Source organism: Solea solea, chromosome 16 (genome assembly GCF_958295425.1).
Source record: "Solea solea chromosome 16, fSolSol10.1, whole genome shotgun sequence".
Taxonomy (NCBI): Eukaryota; Metazoa; Chordata; class Actinopteri; order Pleuronectiformes; family Soleidae; genus Solea; species Solea solea.
Window position 1 is genome coordinate 25,968,639 of NC_081149.1, and position 25,905 is coordinate 25,994,543.

A 25,905-nucleotide genomic window follows, 5' to 3' on the forward strand; every position below is an offset into this window, starting at 1 on the left:
GCTGATGATTGGCCCCCCCATGACCCTCCTGTGGAGGATAAAGCAGTAGAAAATGGATGGATGGATAATGAATACATTATGAATTAGCACAAAATCCTCTCTGAATGACAATTTGATATTACTAATGCAGTATATCCTCATGGATTTTAAATGTATATCTGATTGTGTTTTTCTCGATATAATTGTGTCAATTGTAAATCCATATTTTATTCAAACACAACTCATTTAGTTCGAGTGTAAAACTAGCTATTATGTTGAATAGTATTGTTTATTCTCATAGCAAATTAAGAACCATATCCATGGTTCTGTGGATGTCACTCGACCTCGTTCGCATGAACGCGCGTCTGGCCCGATAGAAAACGTCAAGGTTCATTGATAACCAGCTTGGTGATAGCGGTTATTCTTGACGGTAAACATCGTAACGTCAACATAACGTGACTATGCTGAAGCTGCTTCGTACTCAGAGCTGCTTGTGGTTCGGTGACAACAACATGGCAGGTCCGCCGTGTCCGCCGTGCCCGCCTGACCACTCAGCGTCGCGCTGCGCTGGCTCGGAGGAAACGAGCGTGCGCGTCCACGTCAGGCTGTGCTGTCACGAGCCTTATCAGAGCCGTGGAGAGGAGGCTGGAGAATTAGAGCGGACATCAATAATACACGACATCTTATTTAACGCGTTAAGTGCGTGAGAAATAGGGAAAGACACGTATTTCGTATCGCTACCCGATCGTTACGACTGTCTATCGAGTTATTCCGGTTAACCGGTGATGTATCCCAGCATTTGAACGTTATTGCTAGCCAGCTAGCCAGCTAGCTGTTGAGCTAGCTCTACCTTGCGTGACTCATAGTAAGTCAACGTTAAATTCCTGGGCGTTATTTCTATTAACGTACATGAGCGCGTCCACCAGAGAGACGTCGTAACATATCGCGGTTTATTCCTCAGCCAGACGCTGTCAGTGTCGTGTGCAACGCATCTGTCCCAACCTCATAGGGATTGAATGAACTAACGTTAGCTTTGCCACGGGCAGCGGAAACGAGCCAGTTAACAGGGATAACGTTAACTTATCCCGCCGCCGCCGCCGCCGCTGCTGCTGCTGCCGCCGCCACCACCGCCGCCGCCGCCGCCGCTGCTGCTGGTTGATCCGCCGCCGTCCAGCTAATCTAGCACATGCTGTCCGAGCTAGCCACCTTCAGATAATACTCGACTGTTAAGAACCCAACGTCAGGTTATTCATCGACCACTCAGTGCAGCGGCAGCTCGTCGTTTTCACCGATAAGGCCGGAGTGAGTTCAGAAAGCAGCAAACATGCCGGCGGTGTCCAAAGGAGATGGAATGCGTGGATTAGCGGTTTTCATCTCAGACATCAGAAACTGTAAGTGTCATTTTCTTCACTTATTCCTGCACATTTGCGACATGTCATTCCTGTGTGTGTGTGCGTGCGCGCGTGCGCGTGTGTGTGTGTGCGTGCGCGCGCGCGTGTGTGTGTGGAGTAGTAGGCGCTTACACATGCCCGGTATTTATTTCACCTGTCAGCACCGTGATGTTTTTGACTGTTTGCTGTCGCGTTAGTCAAAGTGAAATCATTCCCATGTCATCATTCATGTTCACATGTCCACTGCATGGCATGATATGTGATGTAAGCACTGAGACTGAGGCACAGATTTGTATACGATGAATACATGATTGTTATGAAGAGATCAAGAGAAGACAAAGGTAAGAGAAGAAGAATGCTGCAACATGTTTGACAGATACATCCGTGTTAACCTCCAAGGGTTTGCAAGGGTTCCACTTGATTTACACCATAATGTAATAATTCATCCTTTAGTGTTTTTTGTTACACAAACTACACTTAAAACACAACAAAGTAGTGAATGCACATAAACCACTTACTCAAATAAAGGTTTAATATGCAATACTTGCATGCAACACGTTGTTACAGTTGAGCCTGCATGTCATACCAACACTAAAGCTATTGTGACAGCTCAATCATGCCTATTCTCATAGGTCACCTACGGAAATAAATATGTAATAACCTACATTACTTATGCTGCGGTCACAAAGGACATGGTGCACATTTTTCATTTGGCATTTTACATATAAAGTCAATGCACGTGGTGTGTTTTTGCATCGTGCACTCCAGTCACTCAAGTTGAACATTTTAAACTTTGGCAAAAACATGAAAACGAATTAGCATTGAGAATTTACGTCTGACAGAACAATGCATTCAAAAATACACCAACGTTTCATTACATTACATTTAGCAGACGCTTTTATCCAAAGCGACTTACAAGGGAATTGAATGCAACCTGCCACGGCGTAATGGTCTTTACCACATTTTGTCTTTTTCACTTTTCATTTTGTTATTATCTGCTCACTTCACAAGAGTATCCATATGTACAGCTGTATGTATAATGTATAATGAATACTGGGTATTTCTATTTAGTGCGATGACTGGCACTGCATGGAGTCAACGAGAGAGGTGTCATTTAAATGTCTGAACTTTGATTTGACGCACACACACTCATCAAGTGTCATTTTGTTATGATCTGCCCACATGTCACTGTTTTCCATTTGTGGGGTGGCTCTGTGGAATGGTCCTGACCAAATGATTAAACAAATTATGGATATAATACAATATAATTTTTTTTACAAAAGATACGTCTTTGAAAAGTACAGAAAGGAAGAAGGAGAATGTAAGTCTCACAGATGTTAATGGCACTTGTTCATTATGTGTATGTGTGTGTGTATATATATATATAAATATACATACATACATACATACATATATACATAATTTTCACTCGTTTTAATCTAAATAAAGATAAAGCTGACAGCAGCAATTGGCAATTAATAATTTAGTGTTAGAAGGGGCAGGATACCTCTGAGTTTGATCAGATAAAAATTAAAAATGTAAGCAGGGTATGTTTCTTTATTGAAACCTTTGGCGAGCTACTCAGAAAGGGACTGGGAGCTCTTGGTAGCTCATGAGATACTCGTCGGACCCCTGGTCTACTTGGTAGACGCTGTAGGGGCTAATATATGTAAGAATAGCACAAAAATGACCTTGCAGCCAGGGTTTACGATAGCCGTTATTTTGGCCGGTGTCAAGTGAATTTGGCCATTTGATTTTGGCTAGATGAAACACTGATGACCACAAAATGATTAATGTTAAACTTGGTCTACCTATTTGTGATGGTGTTTCCACTCTTACTGTATATGGGACAGATGTTTTGTATATGTGAGAGAGAGAGAGAGTTGGCCAATAACTCTAATTTAGTAATAAATAATCATTTTTTTTTCTTCATTATAAAGAGCTAAATTGGTGATGTCAAACCTTATTGATCCTACAGTCTTGAATAACTGAACTTTAGAATCAGTTTGAGTTTCATTTGCGTTTTAAAACCTAAACATTCTCCTGTGCTGTCCTCCATATTACCATAGGGCCTCATATATAAACGGTGCATATGCACAAAAATGATGCTTGGAAACTCATCAGCATTTCAAAATAATGTTATCAGTTTATCTACAGTGATAAATGAAACGTGAATTATTCCTTGGCAAAGCGTACTGATACTAGGGCTGGGCGATAATACGATAACAACATACAGTATATCATGATATAACTTTAGTCTTCTTCTCTTTTTCTTTTCCAAAATATCCATATTTTAAACACTGACCGTGTTGTGTTACTTTTATTTTCTCTTCTTAGGTAAGAGCAAGGAAGCTGAGATCAAACGGATCAATAAAGAGCTGGCCAACATACGCTCCAAGTTTAAAGGTGACAAGGCTCTGGACGGCTACAGCAAGAAGAAGTACGTCTGCAAGTTGCTCTTCATCTTCCTGCTTGGCCATGACATCGACTTTGGACACATGGAGGCTGTCAACCTGCTGAGCTCCAACAAGTACACAGAGAAACAAATAGTACGTCTCTCCCTGCTTGTTATACCATTGATATTAACAGAGGCTGTGTTTGTAATAGATACACACGTTGCCCAAGAATTCTGACCCTGGCGTGGATTCCAACACGTGACCTTCTGATCTGCCGTGTTGTTGTTGTTTGTACTATACTGGGGCCACTAGACTAGGCTGTGTTTTAATGTTGCAACGGAAATGATTCTGTAATTTGCATCACTGCCAAAAATGAAACAGATGAAGAAGAATTTAGCATGTTTGTTAAGTTACCAGTTGAGCCACAGCCAACAAAATCCAGTGTGCATTGCAGTCGTTTGACCAAGGAAAAAATGCTGTTTAAATCCATATCAGCGAGTCAAAAAACCCCATATTTAAATGTTGTTGTGTATATTGTTAACTCCTCCCCACCCTCCAGCCCCTCGCCATCTAACGCCATTTAATCTCTAATTGAAAGTGTGCCGGACCTTCTTTCTCAATGCAATGTGTTTGAAGTTTAAATGTAATTTAAACATATAACATAGTTTAATGCAGTAAAAGTTAAAGCAGGAAAAAAAACCCACACCAGCCACTTATTGCTGTTCCTTTCTGGGGGTTTTCAGCACCAGGAAGTGCTGAGTAAGCACATTTTGACTGAGTCAGGATCTTAGTGTTGTCAGCGTTAAATGCTGTACCAGCAAAAACAGCAGAAACGGATGAGCTTCTTCTGTGTCCGTGCACAGAAAGGACAGAGTGGACACTGCCTGTGATCATTTGAATGTTAACCAAATGACTCCATGGTTATTTTCAGTTGTCCCAGTAAAGCAAAGATCAGGCACCACCTGAATTCCCTTGTTTTGAGTCTGAAACACAATTCAACTAAAAGATAACGTAAGTTAATAGACATAATTGTGGTTGGAGATGCCATGAGAAGAATGACCTTTGAACCTTTTCTATTAGGTTCTTATCAAAAACGCTGCAATCATCAATTATTCGATTTAAGGGCTTTTTTAATAATTAAAACAAGTTCTCAGATTATTTAGCTTCTTAAACAAAGTGAATATTCTCTGGTTTCTTTGCTCCATAGAACAAAGAAATCATTGAAAACAAACAAAACAATACATTTGAGAACATAATCATTTCCGGGTTAGATTCAGGGAACAAAAATGAACTTTTACTTGTGATACACGTGTTAAATGAAAGACGGACGTGGTGGTTTTTTTAGAAGGAAAATAATAAGGTAAGAATAATTACAAAATCATTTGCACTATTGCTGCACCTACTACAAACGAAATTTAGAGGTGAAGGTTCTCAAATAAATAAAAAGTAAGTATAATAATACATCAAAAATAAATAAAGATCAATTATAGTGCAGCATGTAGAAAATACTGTCAACATTTTCGAGTAAAACTTACCAAATATCTGGCAAAGCCAAACGGCTTATTCTGCTATTGACTCTTGTTTGGTGTTGATTGGATTGGATGATTGAAGAAACAAGACATATTGGCAATTTAACAATTTATTAAATGAACAAACAGTACCTGGCACCTCCTCCTCATGCTGGCCACCAGCCTGGTTCAAGCAGCTGGGTCAGCCAGTGTGGTTGTATTGGTCACGCTGGTCCCACAGCTGTTAAATGGGGTTGAGATTGCAGACCATTCCATCCTAGTCTCTGTGTGGGAGAGCATTGTCATATTGGTAACCAGCATGTTTCCTCAGACTTCACTCATACAATCCAATAAGTCAATAGCAAAATAAGTCGATATAAAGATTATCTGATACAGTACTAACTACCTGTTGAGTGCTAGTAGAGAGTCAATTGACTATCAAAATAAAATGATACCACCTGTCCTTGGAAAAAAAACCTTATATTGATGCATGTCAGACAAATCCATGTGCTGATGAGTGTCGGCTAATATGAGACCGCACAGTTGGTGGCTTTATTTACTGCTAAATATTACACAATAAACTGTAAAACTACTGTATACAGGTATATATGATATGTTTTTTCTCCTCCACTGTCTACTTTAGGGTTACCTGTTCATCTCAGTGCTGGTAAACAGCAACAGTGAACTGATCCGACTGATCAACAACGCCATCAAGAATGACCTGTCCAGCCGCAACCCCACCTTCATGTGTCTGGCACTTCACTGTATTGCAAACGTTGGTAGCCGTGAGATGGCCGAGGCCTTTGCGAGCGAGATCCCGCGGATCCTGGTTGCTGGGTGAGTCTGACCTCTACCTTTGAGAGTCATGCTTAGGTTTTATTAATGTTTCTGTGAATGATGTCACTGTAATGTCATGTGACTGTGATGCAATGCAGCGACACGATGGACAGTGTGAAACAGTCGGCTGCCCTCTGCCTTCTGAGGCTTTACAAGACCTCCCCTGACTTGGTTCTGATGGGTGAGTGGACGTCACGCGTGGTGCACCTGCTCAACGATCAACACATGGTGAGAGCTCAGTCCAGACCACCGCAGACACAACCCTTTCAGGTGTAGGTGAGCAGGCGGTAGCTTTGGGCACCATCAGCTGGAGGGGCACCCTAATGCTGCGACGTAGACGTGGACTGTGTGATCTGCTTGGCGAGTTGAGAATGATGAAATATAGGTTTTTAGTCCACATTACTCTGTTGCCAATTATAGATGCATACATTCTACCTCAATGTTTTATAGCCAGCTCTCACACACACACACACACACACACACTGATATATCATTAACCCTTTGGCTGCTGCTTGTTTTGTGACGCTGCAGTTACTTTGTTCAGTCCTTCACGAGTACTGACCCGACAGCACAGCACTGTTTACACTTCACTGGGCTTTCTGACAGGAAATCAATATGTAGGACTATCTGTGTATAATCTAATAATTACGCATGGATATTTAAAAACATTCAAACCTAAGGAAGTTTCAGTAGAATGACTTTCTTCAAATCGTCTGATGTTTTTTTTTCTCACAGAAATGTCAGGACATGTTGCTTCTGTTTAGAAATGGTGGTGTATATTATGCAGCTTTGTAATATGTGTTTATGTGATTTTAGAAGAGAAAAATCAAATCATAGAGAGTGACTGTGTGTAACTAATACATTTTCACTTTTACAATCGTTGGAATCAGCTACAGCACTGGTTACTACAGGGCTGTGGTAAATAAAATGAATGAGTGTGATGTATTCATCTTGTGGTGTGTTTCCCAGGGTGTGGTGACAGCAGCTATCTCTCTCATCACATGTCTGAGCCAAAAGAATCCCGATGAGTTCAAGACCTGCGTTTCTTTGGCTGTTTCCCGACTCAGCAGGGTAAGTGTGGACATAAGTGTGCGTGAGTCTTTTTGTGTTTTCATTGTTCAGGTAACAATTAGGTTTACATGAGAGCTACAGTGACGGCCTTTGCACTGACAATGTGACTTTAATAAAAAGTCAATATCTGACAGACGTCCTAAAGTCCGTCCTGAAGCTGTGAAGTTCGCTCACTTCTCAAATCAGTGTTGGTTGCACCCTCATATTTTGTATTTGATCAGTGACTCCACCGGTTCATTTCTGGTCCCTAAAAGTGATTTTTCAGTCATTTTCACTGAATTTCTTTCAGTGCTTATCGATGTGCAAAGGTCTTTGGGTAAGGTTTTGGGAAAGGATTAATGCAGGTTTAGAGTTAATTATTTTTCTGATGGTTCCTTCAAGAGTGAGGAGACGTGGCATTATCGTGAGTGTCCTCACAGCACACACAAGTTAGGCCTGTAGTCACCAATATTACACGTTGTTGGACTGAATTTGTACTTTGTACTATTCAACCATTGATTTGTTGCAAAGAAAAACAATCTGTGTGTATATGGTATTTCTCGAGTAATAAATCAGTGTTAAAGAAGACGTAAGGCAAATGCAGCGTTGCAATGTTAGAAAAGTGGCTTACAACTTATAAAATTACAACAGTGGAGTAAAGAATTATTGAGTAACTTCTGTGTGTGTGTGTGTGTGTGGAAATATACTGTCGCACTTTATAACACACAGCTATTATATGAGACACTATTCCTTCAAATGAATTAACAGCAAAACAACTTTACTGTCTTTTCTATTGGGTCTAGAGGGCATTTCAAAATGTATTGAAAGTGAAGCTGTGCTCAGATCACCGTCTGCTGGACCATGTGGCAATTACTTCAGATTATATAGATACTTCCTTAATCCCTCACAGGAAATAACATTTATTTTGTAAGTACATTCACATCAAACATGTCTGTAAAGTAAAATAAAATAAAAACATTTTCATTATTCTTATACCAGAAATGATAAGTGCCAAAAGTCCTCTGAAGTTGGATATTAAAATTGCACTAATAAATACAATAATATTAAATACTCCAGTACAATCAAATCTGGTATGTGAAAATGCGGTATTTAAAATCCAGTTGTTATTTAAGAGCATTTAAAATCTGGTGGCAGCTGAAAGGAACGTCTTTGTGCAGCCTTCAGTCCGGCCTCTGTAACTGAAGTCGCTCTGAGGGTGTGGAGACGGTTTGAGTTTATCAGGAAACCTGCTGAACAGAGTCCAGTTCAGAGCCAACCACGGAGCCCGACTTTTAAAGTGTGAGTTGACTGTTCTTTGGCCCTTACTTGAAGTCACGTGATCGCAGTGTACACACATGCTGCATCTGTAACAGTACACTACCTGGACAGGTAGTGTGGTCCTGCCTGATGTGCTTCTAGGCTGTATTTTCTGAACTTGAACAGCTTTTTTAAGATTAGAAATTTGACGTATTTTGACGAGTTTTAAATAAAAAGTCACAACTCTATTATTGTGTGTGAATTCAGAGTCACTGCAAAAACTCCCAGTCAATCACAAAACTGCATGTAGTGTAGTGTGGGATGCACAGCAATCCTATGAAAGTTGTCCAGTGTGTGAGCTTGGCATAAGCAATACACAGCTGAGAACAAATAGATTCCACTTTAATGATTGCAATGAAACTAAAGGAAAACATTCTGTCTGTCTAGATTGTGTCATCAGCCTCCACCGACCTGCAGGATTACACCTACTACTTTGTGCCTGCGCCATGGCTCTCATGCAAGTTGCTGCGCCTGCTGCAGTGCTACCCTCCACCAGAAGATGGTGCTGTCAAGGGTCGCCTGGTCGAGTGTCTGGAGACCATCCTCAACAAGGCACAGGAACCACCTAAATCCAAAAAGGTCCAGCACTCCAATGCCAAGAATGCAATCTTGTTTGAGGCGATCTCACTTATCATCCACTATGACAGGTGAGCCCAGCCAACACACTGTGATGTCATAGTCATTTAAACTCACTTAAATGTGTTCACATGTCCAACAGAACTTGAAATGACTGAAGGTGTTATTGTATGTTATTGTAATATGATGAGATTTATACAGATTAATGACATGTACATGAATGCGTATTTATACTGTGATTTCTTTCCTTATTTGTTTTTATTTTAATTGAACGAGGGTAAGTCTTTTGACACATTAGAATAAGTGTGGCCTTAGAACACCTGATGAGTTTCATATCATTTTTAGATAGCGATTGGTTTTAGTTGTATCCAAACCTACAGTTGGCTCTTTTAGTTGCCAGTTTACATCTGATCAACCTGATTGTTACTGTAGGATGAAATGAAACTATCATGAATTACTATTTGGACAATAATTTAAGCATATGTGGTTCACATTAGCACTGGGGAATAAGTTCATGTTCTTGAAGTGTTGGTTTAAAATGTCATTTTTTTATTTATTATTGCTTTTCTAATTTTGGGACTAAGTTGTGGCCTATTAATACATAAGTACCTACATGGGTCAAACATGGAGTGAAGCCACTCTCACTTTCTCTCCTCTCCTCCCTTTGTATTCAACAATGTTTTATAGTTATATATTTATTGTTTACAAAGATCACATGTCCTGTCTGCTGTGGAGAACACTGAGCATGTCCCAGTAGTTACAGGACTAAGATGTTTAGGAGTGAGTGATCTCACGCTCCATATAATGTATGGTAAATTATTTGATGTGATTCCTATCTTCCTCTTCATGTGAGACAGGTGGGGCGGCGCCCTAGTGCCCTCTATTGAGAGGTTGCCACTGGTTTGAACCAAGAACTGTTCTATTTTTGAATGAAACAGTTTAACTGAATTAAGGATCCAGTGGAGTTTTAGTGGTGTCCTTGATGCGCGTCGAGCAGGGGCTTCATTAATGAGGAAACTACATCAGTTAAAAACTGTGAGGAGCAGCCTTGTAACAGAAGTGGGAAGCATTGTGGTGACAGTGGAGTGAGCTTCTCTGCCTGGTGACAGATGATTAGACTGGGCAAGTCTACGTGCTTGAGTACATGGGAAAAAAAGAAGACATAGAAAGGGCCGTGGATCACATTTAATGTGTAAAGCTCTTAAGTGCTTTGACTTTCTTGCTAATTAAAGGTGAAACAAATGTCATGGATGAATAAGGTAGTAAATAGTAAATAAACAGTAAAAATGATTGAAACGGCAGGAAAGGGAACGCAGGCACAAGCTATCCCAGTTAACTAGCTTGATGGAGTACATTTAAATTTGACAATGAGGCCTCAGTCAGTGTGGTACACTGCAAATACATAATGGACCTGATATCACTCATGACACCATGTAGACAATCGAAGTTCAATGGAATTCAAATATTAAATGAGTTATCATGACATATTAAAATGTCATGATAATTTGGATAAAATGAGTTTTTGGCGAATCATGACACCCCAATCAATCCCGCTGATGATGTCTCAAGAGGGAAAACTGTAGAAGCATGTTTGAGAAATCAGAGCTGGGTTTGTGGCCCAAGGTTCTTGCTTCCGTTTGTTTTGATATTGGATGGATTTGATAGAGTTGGTTAAATCGAGGAACGGTGAAACTGTTTGAGTGGTCGAGACTGACTTTTACTGAGAGGTCGTTGGAAGAAGAGGAAACATAAGTGGTCAGTGCCTCGATCAAGAGAACTGCTGGACCATATGTTTTGGTCCAACAAATCCGAATGTCCCAGAATGTGATGGTGCTCATAGACGGAATGAGAGTGAGTGAACGAGCTTTGCTTTATGTTTTTCAGTGAACCGAACCTGCTGGTGCGAGCCTGTAACCAACTGGGCCAGTTCCTGCAGCACAGAGAGACTAACCTGCGCTACCTGGCTCTGGAGAGCATGTGTACTCTGGCCAGCTCGGAGTTTTCCCATGAAGCTGTCAAGACGCACATCGAGACTGTCATCAACGCCCTCAAGGTGGTGTCTCACTTCCACATGAACATCCAGTACTTCCTAAGGACATGTGTTGTTGAGCTGTGGCGTACGGGACAGTTGACACACACTGAATGTCTTGCTTTTGTCTCTGCAGACTGAGAGGGATGTGAGTGTTAGACAGAGGGCAGCTGATCTGCTGTATGCCATGTGTGATCGCAGTAATGCCAAGCAGATCGTTGCAGAGATGCTCAGCTACCTGGAGACTGCAGACTATTCCATCAGAGAGGAGATGGTGGGTGTCAGAGGTTTTGTTCTATGGATCATTTTCTGTAACTGGTCATATTTCTCCTGAAATGTCACAGAGATGTTGTTGTGCTGTTGTGTTGTCTTCCTCCAGGTGCTAAAAGTGGCCATCCTTGCAGAGAAATATGCCGTCGATTACTCCTGGTATGTGGACACTATTCTCAATCTTATCCGCATCGCTGGTGACTATGTCAGCGAAGAGGTGTGGTATCGCGTTATTCAGATCGTCATCAACCGAGACGATGTGCAGGGCTACGCAGCGAAGACGGTCTTTGAGGTAATGCTGTATGAAAGGAAGCTGAGAGTCAAAGGGTGGATATCAAACTGTTATACAACAGTCAAATTACAACTGAAAGTTATTCTTTATTGTGCAACTCAGGTGTAAACCAGTCACATTTGTTGATCCAGGTCCAAATCAAAGTAATCATCAGGCATTTGGTGGAGTTTAGTGACACGTTAATGTGGCAGTACATTTTGCCAGTTTGCTGTATTTGTAAAAACTTGGTTTAGGTTTTGGCAAACCCAAAGATGTCCCCTGGGACCAATCTGATGGTCCTTACCCAGTCTCTGAGAGTGACTGCTGTTAAAAGCTGCCTTTTACCATTATACAGTGTCTGCATCCCTGTTCTAACTGTTCTTTGTCTTCCAGGCCTTGCAGGCTCCGGCCTGCCACGAGAACATGGTGAAGGTTGGAGGCTACATTTTGGGAGAGTTTGGTAACCTCATTGCTGGCGATCCACGCTCCAGGTATGTCAAGTCATGGCTCACTGCCCTTCATTGGCACTCGCAGGGATTAGTTTCTCAAAAATAATCCCTGCTGTCGCCAAGTGTGACGTATGCAACGACATGACCACCCGTCACATCACAGTACCTGAGGCAGTAACACACTGTGTCCATAAATGTAGACAATAAGTCAAGCTTAATTCAGCCTGACGTGGGTGTTTTTGAAGAGACACTAAAGTAGTAAGAACTCCTTATGACTGTAAAGACTCCAGAGCAAAAACATGACATGTAGTCACACACTGATCCTTCAACTCTGGAAGATGTCTAATGTGTAGTTGGCTTGTGTTGATTATTGATATGATAAATAATAGATATGTTGGTCCTGCCCTGCAGCCCTTTGGTTCAGTTCAACCTTCTCCACTCCAAGTTCCATCTGTGTTCCGTGCCGACTCGCGCCCTGCTGCTGTCGGCCTACATCAAGTTCATCAACCTGTTCCCAGAGACCAAGGCTACCATCCAAGAAGTGCTGCGCTGTGACAGCCAGATCCGCAACTCGGACGTGGAGCTGCAGCAGCGTGCTGTGGAGTATCTGAAGCTCTCTTCCATTGCCAGCACCGATGTCCTGGTAAGTTCTGGCAGAACTAACCTCAGTAAGCGGTCAACGATTAGGAAACGACAGCAGGAAGCGCTGGTGTTATAATCTTCATGAGCAGCAGTCTGGAGCTCTGGAGCCTAAAGGTTGATTCTTTCTCTGCACTTTAGAAAACAGTGCAGGCAGTCGCTAAATAATCTGTTTGGCTGTTGGTTATTTTCTCAGTTCATTGATAAGACGCTCGTGTCCATCCCGGCGTCAAACACAAGTGACTAAATCCACTAATTTTCCACGGGGGGGGGGGGGCGTGCTGAACATACTGTGTGTGTGTGTGTGTGCGTGTGTGTGCGTGTGTGCGCGCGCTCGCCTGCAGTTAATAATCATGACTGAACAGAAGACAACATGTGCTCCTCAGACGTCATTTATCAGTTATTTCTGTCATGCTAAAATCCTGAGGGACATCACACAGACCTACATTTAAGATAAGTTTCATTTGAAGTGAATCAGAGTCATAAAAACATTCTTATAGAGTTCTTATGTGTATGTTGAATATCTGATTACTAAGCATGTGAAAGAAGCAAATGAATTGTGTGTGGTCAATTCTTTTATTTTTCCCTCTGAATTTTATTTTTCATAAAAATGTCTCTGGGACCTGTCTAAAAGACATTACATTAAATCCCTGCTTTATTATTGTTTTGGTGATAGAGTTACAGTGGAAAAGATTAGACTGAATTGGTGTTTGTTTTTGTTTGATTTTTATCGGGATACACTTTTAGTGCATTTCGCCCATCCCTACTATCTACTCTGTTCCTTTAGGCCACTGTCCTGGAGGAGATGCCTCCCTTCCCAGAGAGAGAATCATCAATCCTGGCCAAGCTGAAGAAGAAGAAGGGTCCTGGTGCCATATCTGTGACAGAGCTGGAAGACAGCAAAAGGGAGGGTGGGGAGTTGAACGGAGGGAGCGACCGAGGGCCAGATACAGCAGCCATGGCTGCCTCTAATGCTGTAAGCAGATTCTCTGACAAACTCTCTGTTGTGCTCTCTGTTTCAGCTGTGACAAAAAGACATTCCCTTTGTTTTTCAGTCCACCCCGTCACCGTCAGCAGATCTCCTCGGGATTCGTTCGGCCGCTCCCATCAATGCAGCTCCAGCCGGTGCTGGCAGTTTATTGGTCGATGTGTTCTCTGAGGCAGGCCCTGCTGCACCTTCCACTGCTGTGAACGACGACGGCTTCCTGAGGTAAAGGTCACATCTACACGAGCAAATGTAGAATTAGAATTTGCTGCAGGCCAAAGTCCAGTATGAGTGAAACAAGTGAAACAAGTGAAACAAAACTCAATAATGCAGTCAAGCAAACACAAGCTGATCACGGGTCATTGGTTGTAAGTTGACTCTCATACTGGACTGAGTGAAGGTGGGTTTCAGCACCCTGACTGAGTCATGTACTGTGGTCCTATAGTGAACTGTTAATGGAAATGTTGTGGTGAGTGTTTGTGTTGTCAGTCGACTATGCAGCTAGTTGTAAGACGTCTGTTGAGTGTTTGTCTTTGCTCTATCTTTGTCTGATATGGACCTGTCAACCTTTCAGCTAAACCCTTACAGCCCACAAATCATAAATAGATTAAAGTTTGATTTTCATTTCGCTGAACACACCACAGTGCATCCAAACAGAGAGAGTTTAACATGACATAACAATAACATCCATGGCAGAACATTACATTTGCCATCCCTGATAAGTGTTTCCAATAACAAGCTATCAATTGGTTTCATATTTGGTTTAATTTGAATTATTATCTATATTTATAGCACAGTAGTGATGTCACATTCTGTACGTGCTGGTACTAAGTTTGTGTTTAGTTAGCCTTTCTGGCCATTCCAATGAGTACTCTTTATAAATCTGCTGTGTTCAAATGAATTCTACCCCATCATGTTCTCCACCTGTCAACTCTTAAATGTTTGAAAGCTCCGAGTTCTGGATGTCCCGTTACACCATTACCCATGTCGTAATTCCGAGTTTAAAGAGTTAAACTTGAGCACGGCACAAGTAGTAGTCGTGGGAAAAAAGATCAAAGTGGTAATGCTAACGTCGGGATGCAACAATGATTCCATTAATTCCATAAATACTCGATTAATCGAGCAAATCCTGGCTGCGTCGCGGCTGAGTCGTATCGATCTGTGGCTGTGTGTGCTTCACTGGATGAGTTTAAGAAACAATTACAGACGAGCTTTAATGAAATAGTTGAAAGGCTTAAAGGTGGTTACCTCAAAATTGTGAAAGCTCAAGTGTAAAGACAAATTAGAGAAAACAAGGCGACAGGAATGTTGACAGGTCTGCTACACTATGTCTTTTTATTTACTTTTTTCTTACTCTATATGTGACTGTCTTTTGTCTTTTTCTCTCCTTCCCTTCCCTCCATTTTTCGTGTGTGCGTGTGTGTGCGTGTGTGTGTGTGTGTGTGTGTGTAATATGAATATTTGTCTGTCGCCTGTCCTCTACCGTGATTGGACAATGAAAGAGATCTGGAACAGCCCACCGAGACCTCCGATTCCCTATTGGCGGAGGGTTCTGGTGACTCGGAGTAAGGGCCTAGTAGTAAATCACAGAATTAGCACAAAAAAGACACAGATATTATTAAGTATGGCACAGCTACATTGTTGTTTTATGACCTTTATATCTTCAACATAGTTTAAAAAGTAGTTTAATGTACATGGTCCCATTTAGGTGTACATAACAGCATTTGCCTGTTAATATTTTTAGATTGACCACAAACCTCTTGCTCTCCAGCTCGTTTGGCACCACATGATGAGCACTCTTTAACATACTAACGTGACTGAAACTGACCAATTTACTTATAGAAGTGTGAATTGATGTGAACATGGAGTCTGTGTGAACAGTAGACTCCCGTCAGTAAGTAAAGGGCTAACACTTTACATTGCACCATAGTAACAATATGTTAATTGTATAACAAAAGTGAAATAGCTTGATAATATGGTAGTGTCATCTTATTTGACGGAAGAAGCTATCACCATGTAATAGCTTAGCAAAAACAATAAAGAATGTTCACCAGGCTGTTAATGTGAATGGAAATGTTTCCAGTGACGAGTTAACATACAAACATGTTTTTGTCATTCGCTGTATTCGCGTAAGTAAAACAAATTAATATTTGTGGAAAACTTCGCCTCCAGAGAATGATTCGAAAAACCAATCAGTGTTAAGATCCCGTCCATGTCCAGCGTCCATGTCACCATAGAGGACAAATGTATCATCTCTGTGGCTTCACACCTGGAGCTCTACGACACAATGTTATCCTCTCCCTCACTCAGCTCTCAGCCCACTTCTTTGGCATTTGGCTGCAGAAGAGGGGGTTTAGTTAGACTCAAAGATATAGCATAGCACTGTACTATTATCTCCTTATTACCAAACTAATACCAAGGTGGAAATTGCATTAGAAATAAGGTGGTATTACTGTACTATGTCTTCATATTCCAAACATTATTATACTACCATACTAGTGTCATGTTGTCACTGCAATGTAAAGTGTTGCCAGCAAAGGCTTACTGTATTACCCTATCAGTTTGTTTATAAAGTTGCATTTTATCACTACAGATCATTGTAAATGGTAACTCTAAACACAGAGGCAGCTTAAAGTAGCTCTAACTGTCGTCAGGTAGCTTGTGTTAACACTGTAGGGAGATGCTACTGCACTAACCCTGTCAAGATTCTTGAATCTTGTTTCCGGTACTTCACCGGATTTGTTTATAACCAATTCAGGTGTGGCATCAGTGCAATAGTTATATATGTGCATATTTAAAATGCACACAAAGACACACTGTGAATGGTGACAATACTCCTCAACTACATCAAGACCTTGTAACAACATTCAACTGATTTCATTTCAGGCTGCAAACAAGTGTGCACACACAAACATGCTTCATGTGTAGCCTCTGTATGTGCTTTGGCTGAAGTAGAGTGCAGTTCATCATTTTGGCTCTGTATTCTACAACTTTACTGTATGTTTTCTTTTTGTGTGTTGTTCAGAACCACAGCAGCATACGGAAGAGTATTCAAAATAAAAATCCTCTTCCGTAGCAGGACAATGTGTTCACCCAGCGTGGTTAAAAACGCTGAAATCAAAAAGTGGAAGTCTGCACTGAACTCTCATGTTTCTTTTTTTTTGATGTGTGATTTGAATACAGAACCAAAAAGAAAGTTTTCCCTTTAAAGTTCAATTACTCGGCAAATATTTTGTCATTGTGCAATTATATCATTTTTGTGCATTTTGCTTTTACTAACACCCCCTGCATTTTTATTCTTGTATCCATTGTTTTTCTCCTTTGTTTGTTTGTTTGTTAAAACTAATCAATGTTGTCATACTGTCTCTGTACTGTATTGATTGGATGGCCTCTTCATCTTCCATTTCTGCTCTATCCATTCCTTGCATTTGTCGTATTGCCTGTCTCATCATTCCCTCTGTACTGTGGGCTGTCTCTTCATTCCTGTGCTGTTCTGTGGTCTCTCAGCTCCTCTGCTCCTCCCTCTGAGGATCCTGCCACTCCTCTGTCTGAGGCAGACGAACTTCTTAACAAGTAAGCTTTTCCCATGTGTACATTTGATCATGTGTTTACCTAGCTGAGTAACTAAGATCAGTGTGAATAAGCTAATGACTGCAACAGTAATACATAACACGCAAATATTTATTTGTATGTCGTCCTGATTTAACCTGTCACATCATCTGTTAACTAAGCAGCTCTCAAATTCAGCTTGGTCTGCATCCCAATACTCGGCTTTCATTCAAAACCACTTCAAACCTCAGTAACCCCACATTTTTGAGAGTTTCCAGCCCTGTTTCTGCTTGAAAACTCTTCTTTTTTTGGTTGTTTAAAACACATCATTTGTACTGTGATCCGTCCGCACCAGGGTTGCAACTAATGATTATTTTCATCATCAAATAATCTGGCCTTTCTTTTTCTTGATTAATTGGTTAGTTGTTTGCTCCATAAAATGTCTGGTCGGTTGGTGTTTCCTCAAACTTGAATCTTAATGTCTTGGTTTGTCAACAAAATAAATAGATTTGAATAATTTCTTTGTTATATGGAGCAAAGAAAAACAAAAGAAACACTCAAACCAATCAGTCAAGTATCAAAATAGTTGACAATTCATTTAGTAATGGATTAATAATTGTTGAATTGTTATAGCCCTTATCCTCGTTACTTTTTTTTATCCAAACACATTTATTCTACTGCGATCCGTCCACATTAGCCTGATGTTTTTAGCCATTAACCCAGATGTTATGCTGCTGACAGACGCCTTTGAAAATGATGAAGCAGCTGTGAAAGTGACATGTAATGCAATGAAAGTACTATAAACATCTGCTTTTATTTGTGCTTTTATTTTCCAACACTCTTGTATCTCACTAATAGTTCTCTGAAATGCAGCACCTGCACAAGAGAGAATCAGCTTTCTGTTGACACTGGCATTAAAACATCTGAAAATGGGACCATTAGTCACTCAGATACAGAGCGTGTTTGTCTGTAAACATCATTTTCAAATGCAAACGTAGTAGTACGGACGTAGACTTGATGCTAAAACAGGGCCATCCCACTTCAGAAGCGGGTCGGCCAAAAGGAAAATAGATGGTGTTTTGTGGGCCACACAGAACATTTGTCAGAAAAAGACAAATAATAATAATTATTAATAAAAGGTTTATAGCAGACGAGAGAGAGAGCGTGTGCAGGTGATGTTCTGACAGAGCAGACGTAGCGGTGCATTTTTAGGGCCAAACCTAAAGTGTCCTCACCAGTTTTGTAACCAAACCTACGCCCTTGCCTGGACGTTCCTCCCCCTCCTCCCCCTCCTCCCCCTTGCAATCGTGCTGCGTCTGAATTTCACAACTCTCAGTGTAAACAGAAACCAAAGCAGTTTGCCTTGACAGTGGCCGTGCTTTATTCTGTCTTCTCTTTGTGTTTAACGGTAGCTTTCAATTATTGATCTACAATCAAATTGACACATGATTGACATATTATTGTATGTGAGATCAGAGCAGCTATAGTACAAATATAACAAGGTCATTGTATGAGAGTGTTGATTATTGACTGTTATTGTTTGATTGCTTTTTTAGACTAAAAACTAAACAGAAACTTTTCATTATGTTTTTCCTTGAGGAAGTAAATGGCCGTGTGTAGCATTTTATTTCAAAGTAAAAGAGTACGTTTTCAATACTGTCCCTTGAGTAAATGCTGTGGACATTATGCTACCATTTACACTCGAAGCATCATAGACCTGCTGAAAAGCAAATGTCTATTAGAGAAGAGTGGCAGTTCTTTGGTGACTAACTATTAATTGCCCCATTTTCTAGGTTTGTGTGCAAGAACAACGGCGTACTGTTTGAGAATCAGCTGCTTCAGATCGGCATCAAGTCAGAATATCGACAGAATCTGGGTGAGTTGTCTCAACAGCATAAGTGGGCGGTGCTTAGCACGATTTATCAACACATGGGGGTTTGGCGGACTCAAGTGGGTGTTCCCTTCAGTAACCTGGTTTGTGTCATTTTCTTGGTAAATGGGTGAGTATTTGTTGTTTGACTGTTGATAAATGACCGTGTTCTGTGGCCACATGCTGTTTCTAGGTTGGGTTTTTTAGGCAATATGTGAACTGTCTAATCTGTCTAATCTGTCTAATCTAAAAAGAAATGTGTCTCACCAAAGTGAAAAATAAAACCATGTAAACCTGATGGAAAACAAGCATCAGAAAGGTCAGAAAAACAGTGGAGACAGAGGAGGAGGAACAGCAATCAATGTGAAAACCAGGGGCCTGTTGTATGAAAGTAGAATTAAGATATCCAGGGTATCTTAACCTGTTACTAAGTTCATCCTGACTAAGTTCATCCTGACTAAGTCTGTTGCGCGAACGTCAAACCAAGGCGTGGCTTGGTCGAGTCAGGTGTGACTGATCCTGGTATCAGTGCGCGTTATATATACACGTGTGTGTGTGTGTGTCCTGCTGCCTGTTTGTGCTGGCCACACACACACACACACACACACACGTGCGGGCAGTGAGAGTGACACAAACACAGACTCGATATGGAAAGAGCCAAACGTTCCCAAGTCTGAATCTATTTCACCAGAATTGATGCAAACAACAGTCGTTGCCTCAAGTGCAATAAGAGTTTTGCTTGTAAAGGTGAAAATAGGAGCAACCATGTGTTAATAGCAGCTTTAGTCCACACATACTCTATGTCCTGCTTTACTTCACTGAATGAGACATTTGATGGCTCCTTAGACATACTTCATGTTACATTCAGACCTCTTCATAAACAGCAATGTCTCAATCCATATTTCATATGACACTGTAATATATAATGAAGTCACTTGTTGTATTGGTTTACCCTCTTTATTTAAACAATGCTCCAGCATGTCATGTATAGCCAATTTCAAATCGGCTGGTTCCCACGGTGATTGACTGTGCGTCTGTGTTTCAGGGAGAATGTACTTATTCTACGGTAACAAGACGTCAGTGCAGTTCGCCAGTTTCACCACCAACGTCAGCTGTCCTGGAGAGCTGCAGTCTCATATCCTTTCACTCATCACTTCAGTGTCATCGCCTCTTTATCATCGTGATATCAGCTGCATGTTGTCAATGGTCTGTGCATATGTGCATATATACACGTATATATCCATATTTATGGATGTACATTATTAGTATTATTACATACATTATCTCAATCACTGTACATAGAAAGGCAGAAACCTTTATAATATTATAGAGAGCAGAGAAACCCAACAGAAATCTCAGAACCAGACTCAAATATGTGCGACTGGTTGGGATGAGAGGATAAATGGGGGACAGAGAGGGGGGAGAGGCCAGGAGTGGAACAGGTGTATCAAGTTATAGGCTAAACGTGACACTGATAAATGGTCAAATCAGAGAATGTCTGATATTCAAATGCCCTAAAGATCGGCCTGAACAAATTAGTATGAAGTCTCCATCGTCCTTGACACCTGGCCACAGCTCAATGTTCAGACCAAACAGGTGGAACCGCTGGTGGAGGGTGGAGCCCAGATCCAGCAGGTCCTCAACATTGAGTGTCTGACTGACTTCTCTGATGCCCCGCTGCTCAACATCAAGTTCAGGTGAGGTCCTAACCAGCGTGAACAGTTTGAGCCTCACACTCAGTGGGGTTCTTTTGATATTTGAGTGGAAGCCTGTTTCCTGCACTGTGTTGAAACACAAATAGATCATCTATGTAGAGCTTGATATCTTGTATAAATACACCAGGTATATCTTAGTAACCTCTGTCCTCGTATGTCATCTCTTAACACTCCTGAAACATGTGCCAACAAACTACACACCAGCTTCTGTTGCACTCTGCATACGACTGTTTGACAGTGCCGTGCATGATACACCAGAGGTTCCATGTGTTATGATGTTCAGGTATGGAGGAGCTTTGCAGAACTTGACTCTGAAGCTGCCCGTCACCATCAACAAGTTCTTCCAGCCAACTGAGATGGCCTCACATGACTTCTTCCAGCGCTGGAAACAGCTGAGCCAGTAAGTGTAGACCCACTGTATGAGCTGCACTCTGTAGACCACTCTGACTGTGATCTGTGACCAGTTTACTTCACACATGTCGTGACATGATAGTGTATCATTAGGCCTGTTAGGTTACAACACGACTTCCATTTAGAGCAAGTAAGTAAAACACAGCAGCTGATCCATGTGTGAACAACTACAGACGCAGCAGTTTGTTCGTATCGTTGCTTTTGATTCTTGTGTCACACTTCTTGCTCATGCATCTTCCTGTGACGGCAGTCTGACGATGTCACGCGTACCCGAGCAGGTACTGAAGTACCCGAGCAGGTACTGAAGTACCCGAGCAGGTACTGAAGTACCCGAGCAGGTTCTGAAGTACCCGAGCAGGTACTAAAGTACCCGGTACTATTGCTAATGGAAAAGCACCAACATGGTGGGTCATAGAAACCGTGTTACGTGACGTCTGAAGCTCTGTAGAAGAGTTCATACCTCAAGATGATGTTGTGTGTGTGACCCAGAGATTCCAGACTACGTCATGATGTCAGCTATGAGAGCCACAGGAGAACAGACTGCGATGGAAAGAATGCTCCAGCACTTGTTCTGCCATCATCTAACTCCCTGATCTTTCCTCAGGCCTCAGCAAGAAGCACAGAAGATATTCAAGGCCAACCACAGCATGGACACGGAAGTACTGAAGGCTAAGGTATGTTCACGTTCACCTGTCTCTGTGTTAATACAAACTCTATGTAAAATGAGCTGGGTACATCTTAATCTTCAGGACCCTTCAGTGCTCTGTAACTCCAGTATTTTGCTGTGTTTACATCATGGTCCGGTCTGGTTTAGTACAGTATGTCACAGTTTTGGAAGCTTCAGCCGTGTTCTGAAGGTTAGACACTGAAACACTCAGAGTGGACATCATGTCACTGGAGCAAGAATGGGAACAGAAATGAATAAAGTTTTGCTTTTATTAGAATCATTTCTTCCAGTGTCTTTAGTGTTTGGTGCTGATGTGTCCTTGGTAAATGAACAACACAGTGTCTGATGTCTTCTAACTGTCTTTGTCCTCTGTGATGCATGTGTGTGCAGCTACTGGGACTTGGAACGGCTCTGCTGGACAATGTTGATCCCAACCCAGAGAACTTTGTGTGTGCTGGAGTGATTCAGACCAAGAGTCAGCAGGTCGGCTGTCTGCTACGACTGGAGCCTAACGCTCAGGCACAGGTACCATCTACCATCAGCCTTGTGCATTCACATGTGCATTCAAACCCTTAAACCCCTCAAACCCTCAAACCCCTAAACTCCTCAAACCTTCAAACCCCTAAACCCATCAAACCATCAAACCATCAAGCCCCTCAAACCCTCAAGCCCCTCAAACCTTCAAGCCCCTTAAACCTTCAAACCTTCAAGCCCCTCAAACCCCTCACACCCTCAAGCCCCTCAAACCTTCAAGCCCCTCAAACCCTCAAGCCCCTCAAACCTTCAAGCCCCTCAAACCTCTCAAACCCCTCAAACCCTCAAACCTTCAAGCCCTCAAACCTTCAAGCCCCTCATACCCCTAAACCCTTCAAACCCCTCAAACCCCCTCAAGCCCCTCAAACCCCTCAAACCTTCAAGCCCCTAAACCCCCCAAACCCCTCAAACCTTCAAACCCTCAAACCTCTCAAACCCCTCAAACCCTCAAGCCCTCAAACCTTCAAGCCCCTCATACCCCTAAACCCTTCAAACCCCTCAAACCCCCTCAAGCCCCTCAAATCCCTCAAACCTTCAAGCCCCTAAACCCCTCAAACCCTCAAACCCCTCAAACCTTCAAGCCCTCAAACCCCTCAAACCCCTCAAGCCCTCAAACACTCAAACCCCTCAAACCCCTCAAACCCTTCAAACCTTAAACCTGTAAGACCTAAACTGAAACGTGTGTGTGTGTGTGTGTGTGCTTCCACAGATGTACCGTCTGACTCTGCGCTGCAGCAAGGACTCAGTGTCCCAGCGTCTGTGTGAGCTGCTGGCCCAACAGTTCTAGAGTCCAGTCTTGTCCAATGAGCAGAACCTTGACCATCCCCACCAGCGACCGCTCTCCCTCTCTCTCTCTCTCTCTCTCTCTCTCTCTCTCTCTCTCTCTCTCTCTCTCTCTCTCTCTCTCTCTCTCTCTCTCTCTCTCCCTCTCTGCCTCTCTCCCTCTCTCCCCTGAGCCCTCCTCTCCTCCTCTCACTTCTCTTCCTCCAACAAACCACAAATCTTTAGGTAAAAAAAAGGTATAACCGACATAAGGGAAAAAGCAGCCGCTGCGAAACAGCACCGGTCTTATTATTGTCATTATTGTCATTATTGTCCCAGACTTTGATTCCAGTTCATTCTTTTACTTGTTTATAACACAACGCTTCATTCTTGTGTCTGTTGGTGTTTATCTGTGTGGCTATTGTGTGTGTGTGTGTGTGTGAGTGCATGAGAGAGAGATTTAATTTGAGTAGGTAGAACATTCCGTGAAGTGTAATGGGAGAAGCTGTTCATTCCATATAGGCACTCATCCCACACACACACACACACACACACACACGGGGTCTCAGTGACTTGCTGTCATTCTGCTGGAGCCACTGATGATGATGATAGCCCACTCTTCATCACTGATGAAGCATCTCCTGCTACATTCCCAGTGAAGATGCACTTCAGGTGTCGGGATCACAGGCGTCCTGACTCTTCATCTTGTGTGTGTGTGTGTGTCTGACTCTTACGATGCTTGTGATGAAGGTCAGTGAAGGTCAGTGAAGGTCAGTGAGGGTCAGTGACGGCTGACTCAGAGCGAACACCACAGCAATGATGATGAATGACCTGAAAAAGAAAAAGAATGCAATACAATGTGTTCAAACCCTAAATGTCACACACATGCTTAACTAACACAGACGTCACGTGCTGTGTGAGCAGATACTCAAGGCTGTGATGTTAGTATCAGTATTGGACAGATCTGAGACACCAGTGAGATGATTCTGATGATTGTTGTTGTTCATGGGATCACGTCATTGATTAGTCATCAGGACTGACACTGAAGCACATGTGTCCGTCATGTCCACATGTGTCCGTCATGTCCACATGTGTTCACTCTGTACTGACTGATGTTGGCAGCATATGAAGGACGGTGTGAATGTGAGTGTGACTGTTTGCAGATTTAAAACCTAAATAAAGAGTCTAAAGACATTTCTAATCCATGGTCATGTTACACTATTCTCTGACTGTATGGAAATCACAGGACCTTGAACTTTGTAGTGGAAAATGTGTGTGTGTGTGTGTGTGTGTGTGTGTGTGTGTCTCTACACAGTATCCGCTAGCTAATGCAGCCTCATGTATCGGTGTTAACAACCTGTCCAATACCTGTGTTAGAATTAAAATTTACTCTGTAATGAAAATGTGAAAGTAAAACTATGTCATATATCCAACATGTGCCTCCTGTCGTTTATCACAACACACACACACACACACACACACACAGGAAGCAGCTAAGAAACAGTGACACCTGCCTGTGCACCATGAACCACGTCTGTCCACACGGACACGAGCTAAAATGCTATTTAACCACTTTATTTATTTATTTATTTAATTTATTTGATCTGTGATTTGATTGATTCTTTTTCTGAGAACTTTTACACTGGAAACTGAATAGTTTTTTCTGCTCACAATCCTGCACCAAAGTCCCTACAGAAAATCCGTGTTTTTGGCTCATGGTGACGGCGGAGCTGCTGCTCTCTTTGCTTGTGTGGTAAGTTTGTGACAGTTTGGTCAGAATGAAGGATTTCACCAAAAGTAACAAATCACTGACTTTCTAAACTCTCAGGTCAATATGAGATTTGATCCAGAAAACATGGGACACATGTCTGCTGCAGTTCTACAGGTTAAAGGCTCATGACAGGACCAGGACCAGGACTAGGACCAGGACCAGCACCCTGGCTCTGGGACCCTGGTGAGTGGCTCCAGGTCACATGAGTGTGATGTACAAACATGTGAACGTGTCATTATGAAAAACTGTATTTCTGGATATTTGGTAACTGTTGCTGTTAAACAGTTAAGCAGAAAGGAGGAAATGACATCACAAATAAGATGGCTCACAACTGTAACTGTACTGTGTTTGGGGCGGGGTTAAGACCTGGTTTTAGGTTCAGCATTAGAATTGTGTGTAGGTTTAACCTGTTTTAGCCGTCCCAAAAACTAAAAGTCAAGTAATAGATTGTTCTAGTGACTGAAATAGAAACAAGAAACAAGTGATTATTCTGGAAAAAACACAGATTATTGTCTTTAAGAGCTCAAACAGAGCCCGGGTTTAGTTCAGTCCATCGTGGGTTTAGTTCAGTCCATCGTGGGTTTAGTTCAGTCCATCGTGGGTGTAGTTCAGTATTAGAACAGGAATCGTGTTTCATTGTATTGATATGAACGTGTAAATGTTCCCATCATTCAGTTGTTCACAGACTGTTCATCACTTCATCGAGTGAGGCCATAGAGGGCCACCATAGTCTGGTGGTCTAGATTATTTTACAGTCATAATGTTTGTAGCCTCGTGCAGGTGAGGGTTACACATTTAGTTGTGACGGGTAAGGGTAAGGGGGCGTGGAATGCATTACGTCAGTGATTGTCCTCAGTAAGAATGCTGCGTGTGTGTGTGTGTGTGCGCGTGCGCGTGCGTTCTCCATCACTGTCAGCACGGTCAGCGGA

At 42.0% G+C, this 25,905-nt stretch overlaps 1 protein-coding gene across 2 annotated transcripts; it reads left to right on the forward strand.

Annotated features, from left to right (window-relative positions):
* Window positions 1–572: 572 nt before the first annotated feature.
* ap2a1 (adaptor related protein complex 2 subunit alpha 1) lies at window positions 573–24,638 on the forward strand. Of its 2 annotated transcripts, XM_058653218.1 has the most exons (22): window positions 573–1,370; window positions 3,708–3,919; window positions 5,918–6,111; window positions 6,210–6,339; window positions 7,081–7,182; window positions 8,866–9,125; window positions 10,939–11,107; window positions 11,220–11,357; window positions 11,463–11,645; window positions 12,018–12,115; window positions 12,485–12,716; window positions 13,500–13,688; window positions 13,768–13,922; window positions 15,200–15,262; window positions 17,205–17,270; window positions 19,040–19,122; window positions 20,162–20,251; window positions 20,690–20,813; window positions 21,115–21,231; window positions 21,847–21,916; window positions 22,300–22,434; window positions 23,153–24,638. In XM_058653218.1, exons 1-22 carry the CDS (start codon window positions 1,304–1,306, stop codon window positions 23,228–23,230), a joined length of 2,955 nt encoding a protein of 984 aa, XP_058509201.1. In that variant the 5' UTR covers window positions 573–1,303; the 3' UTR covers window positions 23,231–24,638. The 2 variants fall into 2 exon arrangements, with proteins under 2 accessions (XP_058509201.1, XP_058509202.1); XM_058653219.1 differs by lacking the exons at window positions 15,200–15,262; window positions 17,205–17,270 and adding an exon at window positions 20,543–20,549 and having other exon boundaries at window positions 20,162–20,246; window positions 20,692–20,813.
* The last annotated feature ends 1,267 nt before the right edge of the window (window positions 24,639–25,905 follow it).

What these genes read in the sequence shown, in the direction of transcription:
- ap2a1 (XM_058653218.1), top strand. Translation starts at nt 1,304, where the DNA reads ATGCCGGCGGTGTCCAAAGGAGATGGAATGCGTGGATTAGCGGTTTTC. An exon ending in AGAATATCGACAGAATCTGG is followed by an intron (nt 19,123 to 20,161) that starts GTGAGTTGTCTC and finishes TCTGTGTTTCAG; the next exon opens with GGAGAATGTACTTATTCTAC. An exon ending in TCCTGGAGAGCTGCAGTCTC is followed by an intron (nt 20,252 to 20,689) that starts ATATCCTTTCAC and finishes ACACCTGGCCAC; the next exon opens with AGCTCAATGTTCAGACCAAA.